The sequence below is a fragment of the Sylvia atricapilla genome, chromosome 9 (genome assembly GCF_009819655.1).
Source record: "Sylvia atricapilla isolate bSylAtr1 chromosome 9, bSylAtr1.pri, whole genome shotgun sequence".
Taxonomy (NCBI): domain Eukaryota; kingdom Metazoa; phylum Chordata; class Aves; order Passeriformes; family Sylviidae; genus Sylvia; species Sylvia atricapilla.
The window spans coordinates 7,797,628-7,814,506 of record NC_089148.1 but is presented as its reverse complement, the minus strand read 5'-3'; the positions used below and the strand labels follow the sequence as shown (position 1 = coordinate 7,814,506).

At 43.9% G+C, this 16,879-nt stretch overlaps 1 protein-coding gene across 4 annotated transcripts in view; it reads right to left on the bottom strand.

Annotated features, from left to right (window-relative positions):
- Positions 1-16,879, bottom strand: part of RABGAP1L (RAB GTPase activating protein 1 like) — a 233,114-nt gene that overhangs the window by 58,966 nt on the left and 157,269 nt on the right. For 3 of the 4 annotated variants that reach the window (XM_066324697.1, XM_066324696.1, XM_066324698.1), the window contains exon 19: positions 4,354-4,482. In XM_066324697.1, the coding sequence (XP_066180794.1) occupies positions 4,354-4,482 (129 nt within the window). Of the gene's footprint in view, positions 1-4,353; positions 4,483-10,712; positions 10,916-16,879 lie in introns of those variants that run through there. The other variant, XM_066324699.1, reaches the window with a different exon arrangement.

Below are 16,879 nucleotides of genomic sequence, written 5' to 3'. Positions count from 1 at the left end.
ATCAATATATGAGTTAAACCATGCCTGTCAAATATCACATCCAGAGAGAAGATCAGCAGAGGTGTGAAGCAAATCAGTCATCCACATCAGTAAGGTGTGAGCTTCAAATCACCACCTTGAGTTGAAACCATTTAAATGGCAACATTATAAAGTAAACCCACTGTAAATGTCACAAAGGAACAATTGTCAGATGAGAACAAGGTTAGCACAGCTCCTGCTGCTGCAGCCAGTTCTCCTTGACTCTGCTGTTACTCGTGGCCCTGGTGCCAGCTCCAGCTGGGGGTGCAGCCAGGTGGGTGACAGCCTTGTCAGTACAGTGGGGGTGACAAAACTGGAAAGGGCACTGTTTTTATTCAGGGCCATTTGCTGGTCTCATTAAAGGTGCTGAGAGCAGCATCCTCGTCATGCTGCTGGGGGGCCCAGTATCATCCAGAAGGCAGATTCACATGGTTGGGAAGAAGCTTCTCTTAGAAGAAGTTGAGCATTTGAGATCTTTCCTGCTGCTGAGGATGGTGAAAGAGGAGACCAGGAATCACTGCAGTGCCTGAGCAGGTAACAGAGGGTGCCACTAGAGATGCTGCCCCACGATGGAACCACCTTCCCTGCAGGCTCTTGAGGATCTCATCCCACGTGCTCACCTCACCTTCCCTGGGCACCAGGGTGACATCCCACAGGTAATTCCAAGGATGTCCCCACCTGTCCATCTGTACACTCAGCCTCATGGCATCTCCAGAGCTGCAATGTTACACAGTCTGGATGTCAGCTCTGCTCCATTTCCAAACGCCACAGGACAGTCACAGAGAAAAGGGCACAGCTCCCTGAATTCACTTGGAAACTGATGATCCAGGGAATTTCCATATGGAGTAGCTTTCCCAGTGAGGCTTTCTCCTGTTCCACACCTCACCTGCCTGAAGTCAGGTGTAAGGACAGAGGTGATGGGACTCCTCTATTAAAATCCAAGGTCATTAGAACTTTAGGACACACACACACGGATCTGTACAAGAGAAACTGCAAGAAGATGCAAAAGGCAACCGAGGCAGATACTGTGTGTAGGAAGAATTTGTCAGATGTTTTCATAAAATACTACCATTAGGATTAACCTTCATGAAATTTAGAAAAGGGTCTCACTTCATTCATTCATTTATCAAATTTGGCTTCCAGAGACACAGAAAAACTTCTGAAAACTCTTGCAAAGACAGAAAAAAGAGGAAAGTTAAAAAAAAAAAAAAAATTCCGTCACCAAAGCGTAAGCATAAAAATCCTCCTGTAAACCTATGACTACAAATCCAGGCTATATTATTCCTTAGGCTGTATTACTTCCTAGTATGAAGTAGTTCAAAATGCTCTTTAAGAATGGAATATGACCCAACAAGCTCCGTAGGAAAACACTACTGTTAATTCCAATTCCACTGACATTCCCAGTGATTTCCTTACTGGTAAATGACCTAAATCCAGACCTGGTGAATAACCACTAAAAATAAATCTTAATTGAAGAAGACATTCTCTAGCACATTCTACACAGAAATTCCATTTAATAGCATCATTTTTCTTCGTATTTACAGATGTACTTGAGAGAAAGAGAGATTCCAATCCTTTTTTTTTTTAAAGCAGTACCATAGAACTGTTTCTAATACAGCACTTTCAAAATCTAAAGGTTTACAGCCTGAACTCAATTCAAAAGTTGTGAAATTAAGGAGAAAAAAACAGCAAGTAGTTTTGAATTTGCCTTCTGTAGGACTAGAAGTAGCTCAGCTAAAGCTCAAGAAAAAGGTAAGCAAGGAGAGGTGGATTTTTTTTTACATGTTAAACTCTTGTTTTGCAGTAATGTGGAAACAAAATTAAACAGTGCAAAGGATACTGCTCACTATGAAACCTGGCCACAACACAGGTCTGTTTTTAGATTTTTATGCCTCTGTAATTAGCTGAGAAATCTGAAGAGAATCCTCCTTTCACTTGCTGTGTGATACTTGCTCTAAAGCCATGGTTTAGTCTTCAAGTACTAATACAGCCCACAAGCAGTGGAAAGACACACAGCCTCTTTAATACAGCACAAAAAAGCAGTTTAAGGGTCTGGTTTGGCCCTTTTTTCGACAGAACAAGTTTTGCTGCTTTCAACAAGACAGATAACTGCTCTTCATACAACCTCTGTGCTCCTTGGGACTCCACCATTGATGATGATGAAGACTAAAATCTCCTGTTCGAGCACGGCAGCTCCTGCTATTATTAGCACCTGCTGGTAAATAAATCCAGTGATTACAACATCTAATTACAGAACCATGGACTAGTTTAGGTTGGAAGCGATCTCTGAAGGGCATTCTGTGTTTCGAGTATCCCCACAGATCGAGATTCCAGAAACACCTAGGCAAACACGTTCCTGTCCCTGCTAGAGAGTAGAAAAATACGTCCAAAAGCCAGTTTATTGTCATCGGTTCAGAGGATCCCAGGACACACTGAGGACTCCACAGCCACTGCTCCTCATCCTCATCCCACACCAGAAGCGTGGCCAGTGTCAGGGAGCAGTGTGACCACGAGGACGAGTGGCACATGTGACAAGGGTGGAAGTGAGTGGACACACTCTCATTTAATATGTTTCACCCTCCCTCCCACAGGGTCTTGGGCTGAGTCTCCTCACGTTAAGTTCCTGAAGTCTGTGACAGGATGAGCTGCACACTCAGGAGTCAGCAGAGCCCAGCTCCCTCCTCATCCCACAACAGCAGTTATTGACACAGCAGAAAGTCACTTCAACCTTTTACTTTCCCCACCCCAGATAACCCCAGGTCTCAGCCCTGAATTCTCCCTCCTTCTCAGTAATTCCCACTAATCCTCACACATTTCTCTAACACACAAGAGATGACTTGACTCTGCTACACTCACCTGAGCTTTTCTCTTAACCAGAACCCACAGTGTGTGAAATCCTGTGAATGCAGCGACTCCACTGTCAAACTCCTCCCGTCAACTAACAGTTCAGAATGTCATTCTCTGCTTATAACTGGCCCCAGGTGCTGAACCCTAAGCACTGAGCATCTGCCTCAGGTGCACTTCAAAATACTTCCCCAACAGAGCACATCACATACACACACAGCGGCTACTAAATGAAAAACTAATGACCAATAACATCATGTGGCATACAATATGCTGCACAAGAAAGGAGAAAGGCATGAGAAAATTGACACATAGCCCTTCCAACAGGTACCATGAAGACTTCTACTTCAATCTCCCATCAGAAAATACATACTGAGTAAGTAGCATAAAGATAATTCTCCTGTACTTGCTGAGTCCTCAAGTTACTCATTTTCAACAGCCAAGCAAAGGACTGAATACTAAACATTGAACTGCAGCAGAGTTGAAATTGAAGTACACTTTTACTAAAACATTTGCACAGATCTTCTTTTCCTTGGCTGGAATAAACATTCAGATGGCAAGACCTATTTTTTCATAAGATCAGTGTTTTAAGCAGAGGGGAAACCAGCCCTTGCTTAATAAATGATGAAATTAAGCAGCACAAGGGAAATTAACGACTATATTGAGAGAGATAAAAGAGAGGCAGTGTTGGAGGAACATTCTTCCTAGAGAGATGTTCTCCATGCATCACTGGGCCACACCAAACATGCACTTCCCATCAGAGCTCACATTCCAAGAAATGACAAAAACATTTTTTCTCCAAGATCAAACCTTAAGTCCCTCCACAACGATCAATATTCCAACAACAACAATCCCAGACCTTCCAAATGACCACTCCAAGAGCATCTGCAGCCATTTTAAATAGGTTTGCATCCTCAACAGCTTACAGTCATGCTGCTCTAATTTGGTTCAAGTACAACACTTGTAGTCAATACATTCAGAGTAGCCTGACTCCTGACAGCAGAATCTTGGGTAGGGTAGAATATAAGAACATATTCTGTCTTGGAAAGCTTGATATGCAAACAAAACTCATTCCTACCCCAATTCAAATGTATAATACACAGCACTCAGCAGACAAACAGCTTCTGAGCAAAACAAGTAATATCTGAGCTTTGTTTGCATGATTATCATACAGTGATTAATCAGTTTACTGCAATCACTGTTTATAAAACAAATAAGGAATTAGCGAGTTCTGGTAATTGTTGATAATACACTCTTTCTCTGTTTTAATTATTAGCTTGTACCCAAGCAGACAAAGAGAGAAAAGGTCACAGATGCACTTTCTTCACAGACAGGGGTGTGTGTGTGTAATTATACAAACTTATATAAAAAGCAATAAATCAGTGATTTAATTTCTTCACTTTCCACACACAACCGCCATTCTTAACAATGCATTTTCCTCTTGCTGTACAAACTCCCAGGTGAATGAGAAGCAATGAAGTCCATCCTTACCTTAATATTGCAAGCTTGTTCCATGAGTCTCCGAGCGTTCTCCTCAGCTCTGTACCTCTTGGGCAACTGCACCCTGAAGAATTTTAAAGCTCCTTCAAAATCAGCCTGTAGAAGGTCCTCTTTGGAGGTCTGCAATTAAACACAGGAATACAGTAAGCCCTGGGAACATGCAGTCATCATGCATCCTCCTTGAAATCAGCTTCCTTAACTCTGCTTCATAAAACAGAGGCTAAAGCCCACCCAAGGAATCCTAGGCAGGGCAGCACAGGATTGCAGCATGGGAATGGATTTTATCCTTCTACACCTGCCAGGTAAGAAAGAGATTCTGGCTCAGTCTGTCAAGATGTCAGTGAAGAGAAAAAAAACAACAAACCCAAGCAAACAACAAAAACCTAGGAGAAATTATTCTATTTCCTGGAAAGCTTGTGCATTAGACCATTACTGATTCTCATGGTACTGCTTTAAAAAGACAAAGTATATATGTTTAATGTATGTATAGTCACAGACATGAAGAGCAGAAACACATGATTCACACAAGGCATCAGCAAGTCAATGTGCTGAAGCCTGTGACACAATTTCTCAAAGGGCTGTGCCAGAAAATGTTCTACATGCTTATTTCTGACACTGTGCCAGAAAATGTTCTACATGCTTATTTCTACGTCTCCCATACTCCTGGACCTCTCAGTGGTATCACATCTAAAAGGTCAGATATTACACATTCACTATGAATTTGACTGTGGAGCAACGTGACTCACAAGGACAAATGTATTCATCCTCCACGTTACTAAGACCGGCTTCAAGAGATTCAGAAGGTACCAAATCCAAGCTTTGGAATAGTTCCTTTAAATGGTTCACAAAAACTGAACAAGACATACAGGACATCATCTCAAAAATGTGAATTTCAAGGGTTTTAACCCAGAAGAGCATAAACAAAACTGTCAACATAGGTACTCATACGGTGGAGATCTACACTGTGTAATGTGCATAACTGCAAATACCTCAGCAGCAGCACAGCGCTTTTGGTTCAGGTTAATTGCTGAATTAATTGCCCACGTTTCACCATCATGTGTGCCAACATTTCCACGTGGGCATCCTCTGCTTTCTCATCAGTAACAAACACCCAGTTTGTTACACCTCATTACACACTGTGGGTACATTACACACACAGGGGTTCAAAGTTTGATTCTTAACTATGCTGTTATCCATCTGAATCCAGATAATTCCACAATGGCTTGGGATGGAATGGACCTTAAAGGCCACCTCATCCTGATCTCCTGCCGTGGGCAGGGACACTTTCCATTACCCCAGGTTGCTCCAAGCCCCGTCCAGCCTGACCTTAGACACTTTTAGGGATCCAGGGGCAGCCACAGCTTCTCTGGGCACCCTGTGCCAGGGCCTCCCCACCCTCACAGGGAACAATTCCTTCCCCATATCCCATCTCACTCAGTCCTCTAGCAGCTTGAAGTCATTCCCCCTCGTCCTGCCACTCCAGGCTGTTTCCATAGCCCACATCCAGCTCTGTTCTTTTCTTTCCTTGCTGAGTTCACCCAAGATCTGTTTGACCCTCCCGTCATTCGCTGCCAAAGAAGCTGCTGGGTCATGCCTGCAGGGACCAGGGGAAGCTGCCCTGGGGATGTGACCAGGGGCACTGAGCTTTAGCAGTGCTCACATCTGATCCTGTCCACAATCCCTTGGCAGCTGCACAACTCGGCTGAGGCTCCGTCAGACCAGTGTGTGAACAGAGGGCAGGGGCAGCTGGCACTGGATGAATCAGACCCACCATGGCCAGCATCACACTTCTCCTGGATGAGTTCTCCTCAGGTTAGGGATGCTCTTGGCACACTCCACAGCAGAGCAGTGTTTCAGCCCCGCAGTGGGCTGGGTGTGGTGGGAGCAGCTGGTGGTGCCCAGCACTGCCAAAGCCGTGCTGGAAACCAAGGGCTCCTGGGACTGCTCAGTCCATGCAGCTGGAAAAGCAGTGCAGGTCTCACAGGATCATCACAGAATCCCTGAGGCTGGAAATGCTCTCTAAGATCACTGAGCCCAACCACTTACCCAGAACTGCCAAGTCCACTGCCAAAGCATGATCCTGAGTGCCACATGTGCACATCTTTAGAATTCTGTCAGGGATGGTGACCCCATCCCTTCCCTGGGCAGCCTGTTACAATACCTGACCACCCCTTCAGTGAAGGAATTTTTACTAATATCCAACCTAATGGATATAAGGAAAAAAAAATCAATTTTGATACCCAGCTCACACAAATGGATCTCTCTTCCTTTGTTCTCAGCCATGCTGGTATCTGCCATCACTGCCCAAGTCACAGATCTCCCAAGTACATTGCCAATTTGCCTTCTTGGGATACTCCTGCATATCCAGTCTCCTCCTCTTCCTTTCCTTTATAGCAATTCTATGTAAAACATTTCAGATCAGATTTCATATTCCTAGCCCTCTGCTTACATCACTGTTACACTACTACTTTTAACAATCCCGAACAAATTGCATTTTTTTAAACTGTAACTATTGACAACTTTGAGTTCTCCACAAAAAAAAATCTGTAGTCAAGGAAAATCCCTTAAGATCATGGAAATAAGAACTTATCTAACAGAATGTGCTGAACTAAGATTATAGTTATGAAAGCTGCAAACCATCACATTGTACAGGTTGGTTCAATGAGTGAAGAGCCCAGGATCATCAGCTCCTTCTACTTCACTGAATATTTTCATTTCCTTAAAACCATCTGTTCATCAAAATACTAGTTTCACTATTAAAAGCACAAGGAAAAAAGTGAAAAATAGAAATTTTGGCTTCCCAGGATTCACATTTCTTGACATTTTGTGACTTCAATCAATAAATTATAAAGACATCTCTGGAAACCTCTGGCAGCTGTTTGAGAGGCAGAGATTTGTAAACCCTTGGTTGAAATCACTCAACTCCTGCAACTCACCAAGAGCTGATTCCTAAACAGCCAATTTCTCTTACTAAGCCATCTGTAAGTTTAATGACCTAATCATTAAAGTCTGGCGGGTGCATTCCATTTTTGTGCATCTGGGAACTTCAGGAAAGTTTTCATTATTAGAGTTTTTTTTTTAATAAACATGTTTTTGATCAAAATCTATTTTCAAACCCAAGGAAACTCAGTCAGAACTGTGACTCAAAGGCTCAATTTGCCTTCTAGGATTTGACTAAATAGATTGTCAAATGTTCTTCCCACATCACTTAAGTATTTCAGTGTAGTCATAAAATTATCCTTAACGAATGCATTGAAAATTAGGAAAAGCCCTTTCCCAAAAGTATGAGCAAAGCTTTAAAATCTAAAGGTAATGTTTGGAAAAAGCAAATCTTCAAAAAGCAAGAACAGAATTTGAGAGACTTAAGTGATGCTAAATTTTTTTTTTTTAGTAAATAATGTTACTACTGCTTTTCCCCCAAAAATTAATAAACTGTGATTAAGACAAAGGGGAAAGCCTTGGATTTTTTTCTTTAATTTAATGTCTCTGTCTTCAGTTATTAATTCTGCAGCTTCATTTATTACTGACTCTATCAAAACTCCTATTCCCACCTGGGAACTAACCAGACAGAAGAAATTTTGGATGAACCACACCGCACATCCTTAATTTAGTTCTTCCTCCTTCATAAAAACAGACAAAATTACTTATTTCCACAGAATTTTAGGTATATATTTAGGTTTCTGTACAATGTCAGTGAGCATGAACCACCTGTTTTACACTTTAATGAACATGTGTGAGAGAGGAGGCCAAGAAGTTAAAGACTGAAAAGAACGTGGCCATGCTTTATGATTAAATTTGCTTCTGGGATGCTCAAAATCTTTGTAAGTATCCTCCAATTTTTCAGAACATAGTATTTATCTACACAAACAGATACAATATGAACATATCTATTTCTATTTAATGCCTATAAGACACGGATTTTTAGCTTCTTAAAATAAAATACACAGTGTAAACCCAAGGTACAGAAGCCATTTATTTCTAACCAGGACTGCAGTGCTGCATGTGGCATGACTCTGCTCTGTGCTGCCCAGTGACACAGAGGAAGATGCTGACCTTCTGTGCTGGATAAACTCAGGCTCCAGGCCTGGGGAACTTCAGTGGACAAAACTGTGCTGCTGCAGTGACATCAGAACACACCTCTAGGCAATACACCAAACTCCTCTGATGTCCAGCTGTATCATCAAACACTTTCCTAAATAAAATCCATGCTCTCTGTAACACACTGGTACAAAAATGCTGTGGAAAAAACTCCCAGCATCTCCCAAGGTTGTGAGAGGAGAGCTGGGATCCACAAACACGGCACTGATCTTGTGCACACTCGCTGATATCACTCTGCTCAACACTCACCCCTGCCTTTCTAGGCAGCTCCAAACTGAAATGGCAAAGTTCATTCTGCCACATAAAGAACTGATGCGGGTAGGTAAGAAAATCTCCCAGCTTCAGCCACTCTGGGTCATCCCAAAGGCAGTAAACCCCCAGAACTGGTGCTGTCCTACCTGCCCAAAATCTGCACAGGGGAGGAGGTGATCAGAATTCTTCTAAGACTGGCATAAAGGTTACAGATTGTATTTATCACGTAACACTGCAATGACACATACTGCACCCATCCCCAGGCATTTATCCTCAAAACCACAGCAGAGAGAGGAGTGATGCACATTAAAAAAGAAAAAAAAAAAAAGATTGATTTTATGAAACACTGATGTTTTGAAGGATCTTTAGTTCTGATTAAAGTACCAATTCTTGATCCCCAGAGATTTCTCATTTTTAATATATTATCAGAACACAGTCTCTCCTTTCTGAGAAGGGTGTGTGCCAAAAGGCCTGGATGTCAGGAGAGGCATATTTAGCTAATAAAACTTGACAAGGAATTACATTGACTCCACAAGTCAAGTCTCTCTCATAACACAAAAATAAGATTAGTATTATTTTTCTTTTTTATACTCTTCCTTCCTCTTTTAATAAACAATACTATGCCACTCAGCAAAGCCAAGCTGCCTGGAAGATAAGGGATGTGAAATTGCCTGGTGTTCTCCATCTGGAGGGCCAGATACAAAGCCTGATTAAATCAAGTGAAAAAGAGCTGTGTGGTTTTGTCTCTGCTTTCCTTAGAGCTCATCACAGCACAATTCAGAGTGATTTGGCAGCCCTTGCCCAAGAAACCATCAGCAGGATGAGTGTTTTGGTACACTGGGAGATAACTGGAATAATGATAACACACCCAACAGCTCAAACCATGCATCATCAGGGACTAGACCAAATTCTACAAGTGACTGTAAATTCCCAAATCCACCTGCACTGTAACAATCAAGGAGTTTGTGAATTTTTTATTTGCCATCTCCCAGTGTAGAGACACGGTGTTCCAGCCCCCAGGCTGTGAGTACCACTGAACAGGTTGTAACAGGCAGAGCACATGGATTTCTGTGCATCCTGAGCAACACCGAGACGGGTTCAGCAGCACGAAAAAAAATGGACAGGTCACTATATAACCACAGTATGGGGATGGGAATAAAGGAAAGGCACCAGAGGGGGATCAGGAAAGCACTATCTGCTCACGGATCACACAGAAATGCCATTCTGGTGTGCCATGGACAGAGTGATGCTCTGAGCTGCAGCCAGGCGTGGTTACAACACCCTGAGCAGACCCAGCCAGGAGCAGCACTGACTGACTCCCAGATTTGCCACTCTTTTGTGGGTTTGAGGCTGCTCTGTACAGCAGGAGAAATGATAAGAGCATGTCCTCTATGCCGTAACATGGAACACCAACTGCAGGCACCCGCACACAGACAGCATTTGCCACGATGGATGAAAACACCCTCAACAATTCATTTCCCGTATCATTCTATACAGGTATTTTCAACTTTTTTTGTCAACTGCCTTCCCAAAACCAAACACAGAAGCAGCCAAAAGCCAAAATGCACAAACACAGCTTGATTTCTGATGAGTCTTTAAAGCCAACCTGTGATGCCCGAAGTATAAAATCTGAAATGCTGACCATAAATGCACTTTGCGCCAGTACCTAGAAGGTGACTGGGCACACTGCTTATCTGGAATCATTACAGGACTGAGAACAAAAGCACTCAGGGATTTAGGAAAGATGGGTTTTTAGGATTCAGCCCTGGCTGATGATCCTTCAAGCTAGTTAAGGAGTGGCCCCGGTCCTCATTAGCAGGACTGGTGTCCAGCCTTCCTGAGCTAACACCAGAAAGAAGGACTCAGTGCTTAGGAGATGGATTATGAGAAGCCGAGAAGGAAAGGTAAGAGCCCTCTCATCCCTCCGGGGGGCAGAGGCAGGGTTGGGAGGGAGAGTGGCAAATTCCCAACGAATGAATTCCATGCAAAGGTGATCTCACCGCAAGCAGCCGAGGCACAAAGAGACGATGCCCCATGCCCAGAAGTTCCAGCACCCGACACGCGTATTCATTCACCAGCTTGCTCCTCTCGTCATGCATGTCCTGGGACTTCTTGGCAGGCGGGGTGAGCTTGGCAGCCGGGCTTTTGCAAGGCACCCCTTCTTCCATGAGCAGGAAGTAGTAAGTCTCCAGAGTGAGAAGAACAGGCTTTGTGAACGGCAATTTCCAAAAGTGCAAGGTTTAGGAGAGCCAGCCTCCAGTCTCTGGAACTGGTTTGGATGGCCGCTCCAGCTACGCCCCTTTAGCCTCTCAGGAGGAGAAAAGCATCTTTGCTAAGAATCGAGGAAAAATATGATCCACCGTGCTGGCTCACACAGAGTCCGAAGGGGATTTGAAAAACGAATCAGAGAAAACATGGATCTACAAACGCACATAAAAAGCAGGAAAATGGCAGAGAAGGCGCCCAGGGAAGGCGGGCTGGGAGCGGGGCGAGCTGGGGGGGCTCAGTGGCCGTGCGGGAGCCGGCACACAGAAGGGCAGCGGAGGCCGGGCGCTCGGGAGGCTGCACAGAGAAAAGGATGAGCTCATTGCAATCCCCGCTCCGTGACCGGCGCCGCCGCTCGCTCCGCATCAGGCACCAAGGGGTGGGAAAGGGGGGCTGGGAGCAGGAGGAGGGGACACGGGAGGAGGAGGGGGTGCCTGGGCACCGGGAGCCTCTCGGGGGAGAATGCCGTAATAGGAGACCAATGGAGAGCGTGCACGGCCGGGCTCCCACCCTGCCACCCTCACCGCTTCTGCGCTGCGCTTTGGCCGCCGAGCGCCGGCTCCGAGCCGCGCATCAGCCGCATCCTTCCACGCTCCACGGCGGGCCGGGAGCGGCCGCCAGCCGAGGAGCGGCACCGGCAGCCTGCTCACAAGGATGGAGCACAGGCACGGGGAAGGTGCAGCAGGGCACCCTGCCCCTCGCCAGCGGCCACCGCACAGCGGCCGGGCTGGGGCCATGCGAACCCACAGCCCGGCTCATGCTGGGTGGAACCGAATCATTTTCAAAGCCATCAGTGCCAGAGCTGCGCTCTCAAGAGGCGTTTCTAAATCTGGAGACGGCGGGCAGAGAGGGGATGATGTCAGCACATGCGTTGGAAAGGATTCTAGAAAGCTGCCGGCCGCGAGCGGGAGAGGCGGTGGTGTCGGAGCCGGAGTCGCCCCGTGCGGAGCGCAGCCCGCTGCCATCTGCTGCCGCCGGCTCCTCTCTCCCCACTGCGCTGCGGCCAGCACGGCTCCCTGAGCCTTCGCCCAGCCTCCGCAGGGAGCGGCGTGTGGAACAGCACAGCACCCTGCCAACCCAACACACAGAAACAGCCCACAGCTCTAGCATAAAGGGCGCAAGTTAAAATACCGCCAGCAGCTCTCAACTACATTAATGGCAAAGGCTTCTGTACCTCTATATTTAAACCCTAAAAATCACTTTTCGAATAGATCAAGAAATAACATACTTAAAATACTAGGTAAATATCCATAGGATGGGGCCACTGATTTAAAGCAATACACATGTTAATGAGTGGCTAAAGTATGGAAATCTTCAGCACATTGTTGGCTTGAGGTGACCCACGAAGGAGCTGGGAGAAGCATTAAAGCAGAAGATGCCAGTGAGGCCTCAAGGATGCTGATCCAGCACTGACCCAGGTAAAGCACCTGCAGATGTGCAGTGGTGAACAGGCTGTTCAGCACAGACGGTGCTCTGAAAGCTGATTTAAACCCCTCAGGTTGCAAACCAGCGGGGTTTTTTTTGCAGATGAAAATCAGCAAAGGCTACTGCAATTCTGCCAGGCTGAGGTTAAGGAATTCACTGCGGGCCTTGTGGACAGAAGGCATGACAAAGCAGCCACAACCAGCACACATTTCATTCCAGTGTAAGGCTGTAGGCAGGACTGTGGTGGGAACGCTCCCATCCTTCCCAAACTCCATCTGCAGGCAGTTGCAGAGACTCAGGTTTATCAGTCTGTGACTGCACACAGGTGACACCACGGGGCCCAGGCCACCACAGGTGACACCACCAGACTGCACGCTTGTAGGGAAAGGGTTTAAAGGAAATACTTCTGAATTCTGTTTTAAACACGTGCTGCTAAGCGTGATACTCTAGAAACATCGGCTTCTCCTTCTCTATGTGAATGAAAACCTTGCTTAAGGCATGAAGAAGGAAGAAATAAGAGCACTGGAAGTGTGGGTGTTGGGAAGGAATTACAGAACTCATCAGGCACAGAGTCACCAGTGAGCCAGGGGCAAAACAGGCAATAGGATGGGGAATTCAGAGCAGTGTAAAGAGCCTTTCATTCTTTCTTGTCTAAGGCAAGATTGGCTTTAGCTCTGCTCCTCACGGAAATTCAGATTTGGTTCATTTTGGTATGGTCTGGGCTTATGAAAACTGGAATTAACTGATGATTAAATAAAGTCTCCAAGTCTAAAAACTTGTAAAGAAATGAAATAGTTAGAGCTTAAAACCAGATGAATTCAGGTTATAAATGGAGTGCAAATTTTTAGGAATGAGGATAATTACCTGCAAGATTACTTTCCCAAGAGATGTAGTCTACTACCATCATTGTATTTTTTACATCAGGCCTGGGTTTTTTTAAAGAAGTTTCAAATACAAAAACTTCCAAGGCTTGACCAAAAAATCTCCTTAATTTTATCAGCTGAAACCCATTGTTCCATGTTTTACAGCAACTCCTTTCACACAGTGTAACAGTGAGGCACCATTCGGATTTTTACACTTCCTACCATTCTTATTTATTTCCATATCCTCATTGAACACTGTATTTTATTTTTACTCACGTCTGACCAGTAACTGTGATTTTTCCTTCATGTATGCCATTGGATTACTGTCCCAAATTCTTCAGAAGGGCTTGACTGAAGTGAACTTAAAAACTAAAAATGGCCCAAGAGGTAATGACTAAGGCAGTAACTAAAATGTCTGAGGATAAACACACATTACTCCTGCTTTGACTTCTATCTCATGGACTATCTGGTCTCTAAATGCAGGTAAATGCTGTTTCTGGTCTTCCTACCCATGAAATGCCTGCTCACTCACACAGCTAAGGCCCACTGAACTCAGAAGAAACTAATGCCAAAACAGTCTCAAAGTAAACAAAACCATATGGAATACGACTTGAAATTATCTATATTCTGTACCAAGGCACCAAGGATCTTGATGGGTAGTCCTTTATAAATCATCTCTGCATTTTAAAATATTCAATCTCTGCATTTTAGTGGCAAAAATGACTGATTTCGAAAAGCTAAATAGACTAAAAAGATGACAAGAAAAAACCAAAAAGTTATCTTTCAAACCTACTCCTGTAAAAGGATAGGACATTAGGCATCAGAACAGCTCTGAAAATCCACATGAATGACATCATGGCCACAATAAGAACTTTACCTCTTATCAGAAATTACTTTGTCCTTTCTGTTCTTCGGGGCTCATTACAACTGTGTCATCTGGATTTAGCAAAGGCTACATCTTGTTCATTATTAGGGAGAGCCCATTACACCAAATGATTTCCACAGTAGGATCCAGCAGTGCTCCATGCTGGTTGGGCTGTTCTTACACAGCTTGGAAAGAGGGTAAAGAATGAGATGACAGTGTCTGCAGATGCTCCTAAATTATTCAGGGCTTTAAAGATGGGTTACAACAAAGAACTGCAGAAGGGCCATAAAAGACTGAGTGACTGGGCAGTAGAATAGCCAAGGAAAGTCAGGGCAGATAAATCTAAATCGAAGCATATGGAGAACAGCATCAATTTTCCATATAAATGATACACTGTGAGCTGACAATTGCTGCTCAGAAACAGATCTGGGACTCACTGTGAGGAGTCCTGTGAAGAGATCAGATCAGTGCAGAGGGGAGGTCAACAAAATGCATCAAATGGTAGGAACTAACAGGGAAAGAACAGAGATCTGAACAGAGGCTGCCATTATTCCTCTCTGTAACTTCATGTGGGATTCTTCCCCAGTATCATTCACCACGCTGGTCCTCCCATTTCAAAAAGGGGATAATAGAGATCTATTAGAGATCTATGATTATTAAGCCTGTAAAACAGAAATTGATGAGGGATATGTAGACTTATGAAGTCCTGAGTGTTGTGGAGAAAGAGAAGAGATGCCAAGTGTCCCAAATGCCTGCTGACACAGGAACCTCCTGTGAAAGCCACAGGTGGCAGGTCCAGAGCAACAAAAGAATCATTAAACTGAGAAAATCTGGGGCTACTCCCTTACATGTGTTCAAAAAGCCAACAAAAAAGCCATGAAATAACAATCCATATAGCATTATTAAACATGAGACCACTTCTTTCTCAGAGTTTTCAAGACATAAATTGCCAGAGGCGAAAGAAGAGAGTTTTATTGTCCTGTTCTTTAAAGTCTTTCTGAGGTATCTGCTACTGGCAATGAGACACTGGGGCAGATAAGCCACTACAAGTCTTGTGTGGAATGACAATTTGTAGGTTTTCATTCCCTTCAGTGACATCCTTGGAGAAAACATTTTCCCCAAGAATGATAAGATTTGCAATGTAGATGAGATATACACGCTATATTTAAATTATATTAAAAATAGTAATAAAAATCGTGGTTTCAGTCAGAACTGTATGTAGCTCTGCAAACACTATCTTTGCTTTCCAACATCTAGAAATTACCAACACATGACATAATAGGAGTCATTAATATCTAAATCAGGGTTCAGTGCTGCTAAAGAAATTCAGGTGAACAAATTTCATGTTATTTTCTCTGCTATCAGTCTTCTTTTTGGAAAGAGAGTATGTCTCCACCCTCAAAATTCAAAACTTATGGTGAATATTCACCTGATAGGAATAGAACTGATTTAGTAACTAATCAGCACAGGATGGATTTTCAACACACATATAAATGTGGGCTTCTAACAATGGAAAATTTGTTTTATTACGGCTGGAAGTTGAATCATTCTGGACATTTTCAGGCAGAAATTTCTCTTTCTAAAGAGATCATCTCCAACAAGGCACCCAGGACAGGGTTTTGGGGTAGAAGGAGTGGGTCTGGGGAAAGGATTATTCAGCTCAGCAAAACTTAACATTTAAGGGCATCTTCAATTTAGAAACTAGAAATACAAAACCAGTCATCAGAGAGCCTCTTAAAGCCTGAATTTCTTGTGCTCTGCTCAATGCAGAAAGCCTTAGAAGAGAACAGATGGTTCTGATCTGTAGATCCAAAGAGGATCTTCTTCACTTCCTAAGGTCTCAGCTCCTACCCTGGGATCAGCTACATGAAGAAAATATAACAAAAGAGTATAAAAATAAAGGACATCTATTTTGCCTTAGATTCTGATGTGGACATTCCTGGGTTTTTTCTTGAGAAGAGCCTTTTGAAAATGTAATGCAATTACAGAGTGGACTGAACCAGCTCACCTAGAATCACACCCAGTTCTGGCTGGAAAGGAGTCCTGCTTGTCACTTTGTCAATACTGGCTTAAAGCAATGCTGACTTAAAAATCAGTTTAGGCTCCTCAAACCATTGCAAATGCAAAGAAAGAACAGAGCAAGAATAAAACCACCACATTAACTCTTCAACAGTCACAGTACCTACAGTCTGAGTGCACTTTTCATCTGATACCTCTCAAAAAATTACAGTAATTGTCACAATTTTATTCCTGACTCAAAGGCAACTGACATTTTTTTATTATCTGCATTGGCAATATGCAAGTTTGACCTAAAACAAGAACCTGTGCAGTCTTCACTGGCTTCAAAAGTTTAGCCAGTAACATTGTACAAAATTTCTGTAAGACATGGAATAAGTTGGTTGCTCAAACTTCTTACATTGCTTCGCTTTTATATGAGGGATAAAACTGATTTCCTTACTTGCTGCGATGACTTGAACCCCTTGGGGTTTCCTTCTCCATTTCCTTAAAAGACAAGACTACTTTTGAAATGCTGGATTGTGACAAGGGATGGTTTGAGGAGCAGAGGATAAAGGGAGGCACAATCCCAAGGGATGTCACAGTGGTCATTGCAGTTTCCTCTGCCAGCCACACATCCCGGAGGGAATGGGGAGAACTTCCCCATGATCAGCAGAATCTAAGGTGCTCGAAGACACATGACTGCTCTGACTACCTGCACCTCTCACAAGTGGAAAATACTGAACTGTGCCTT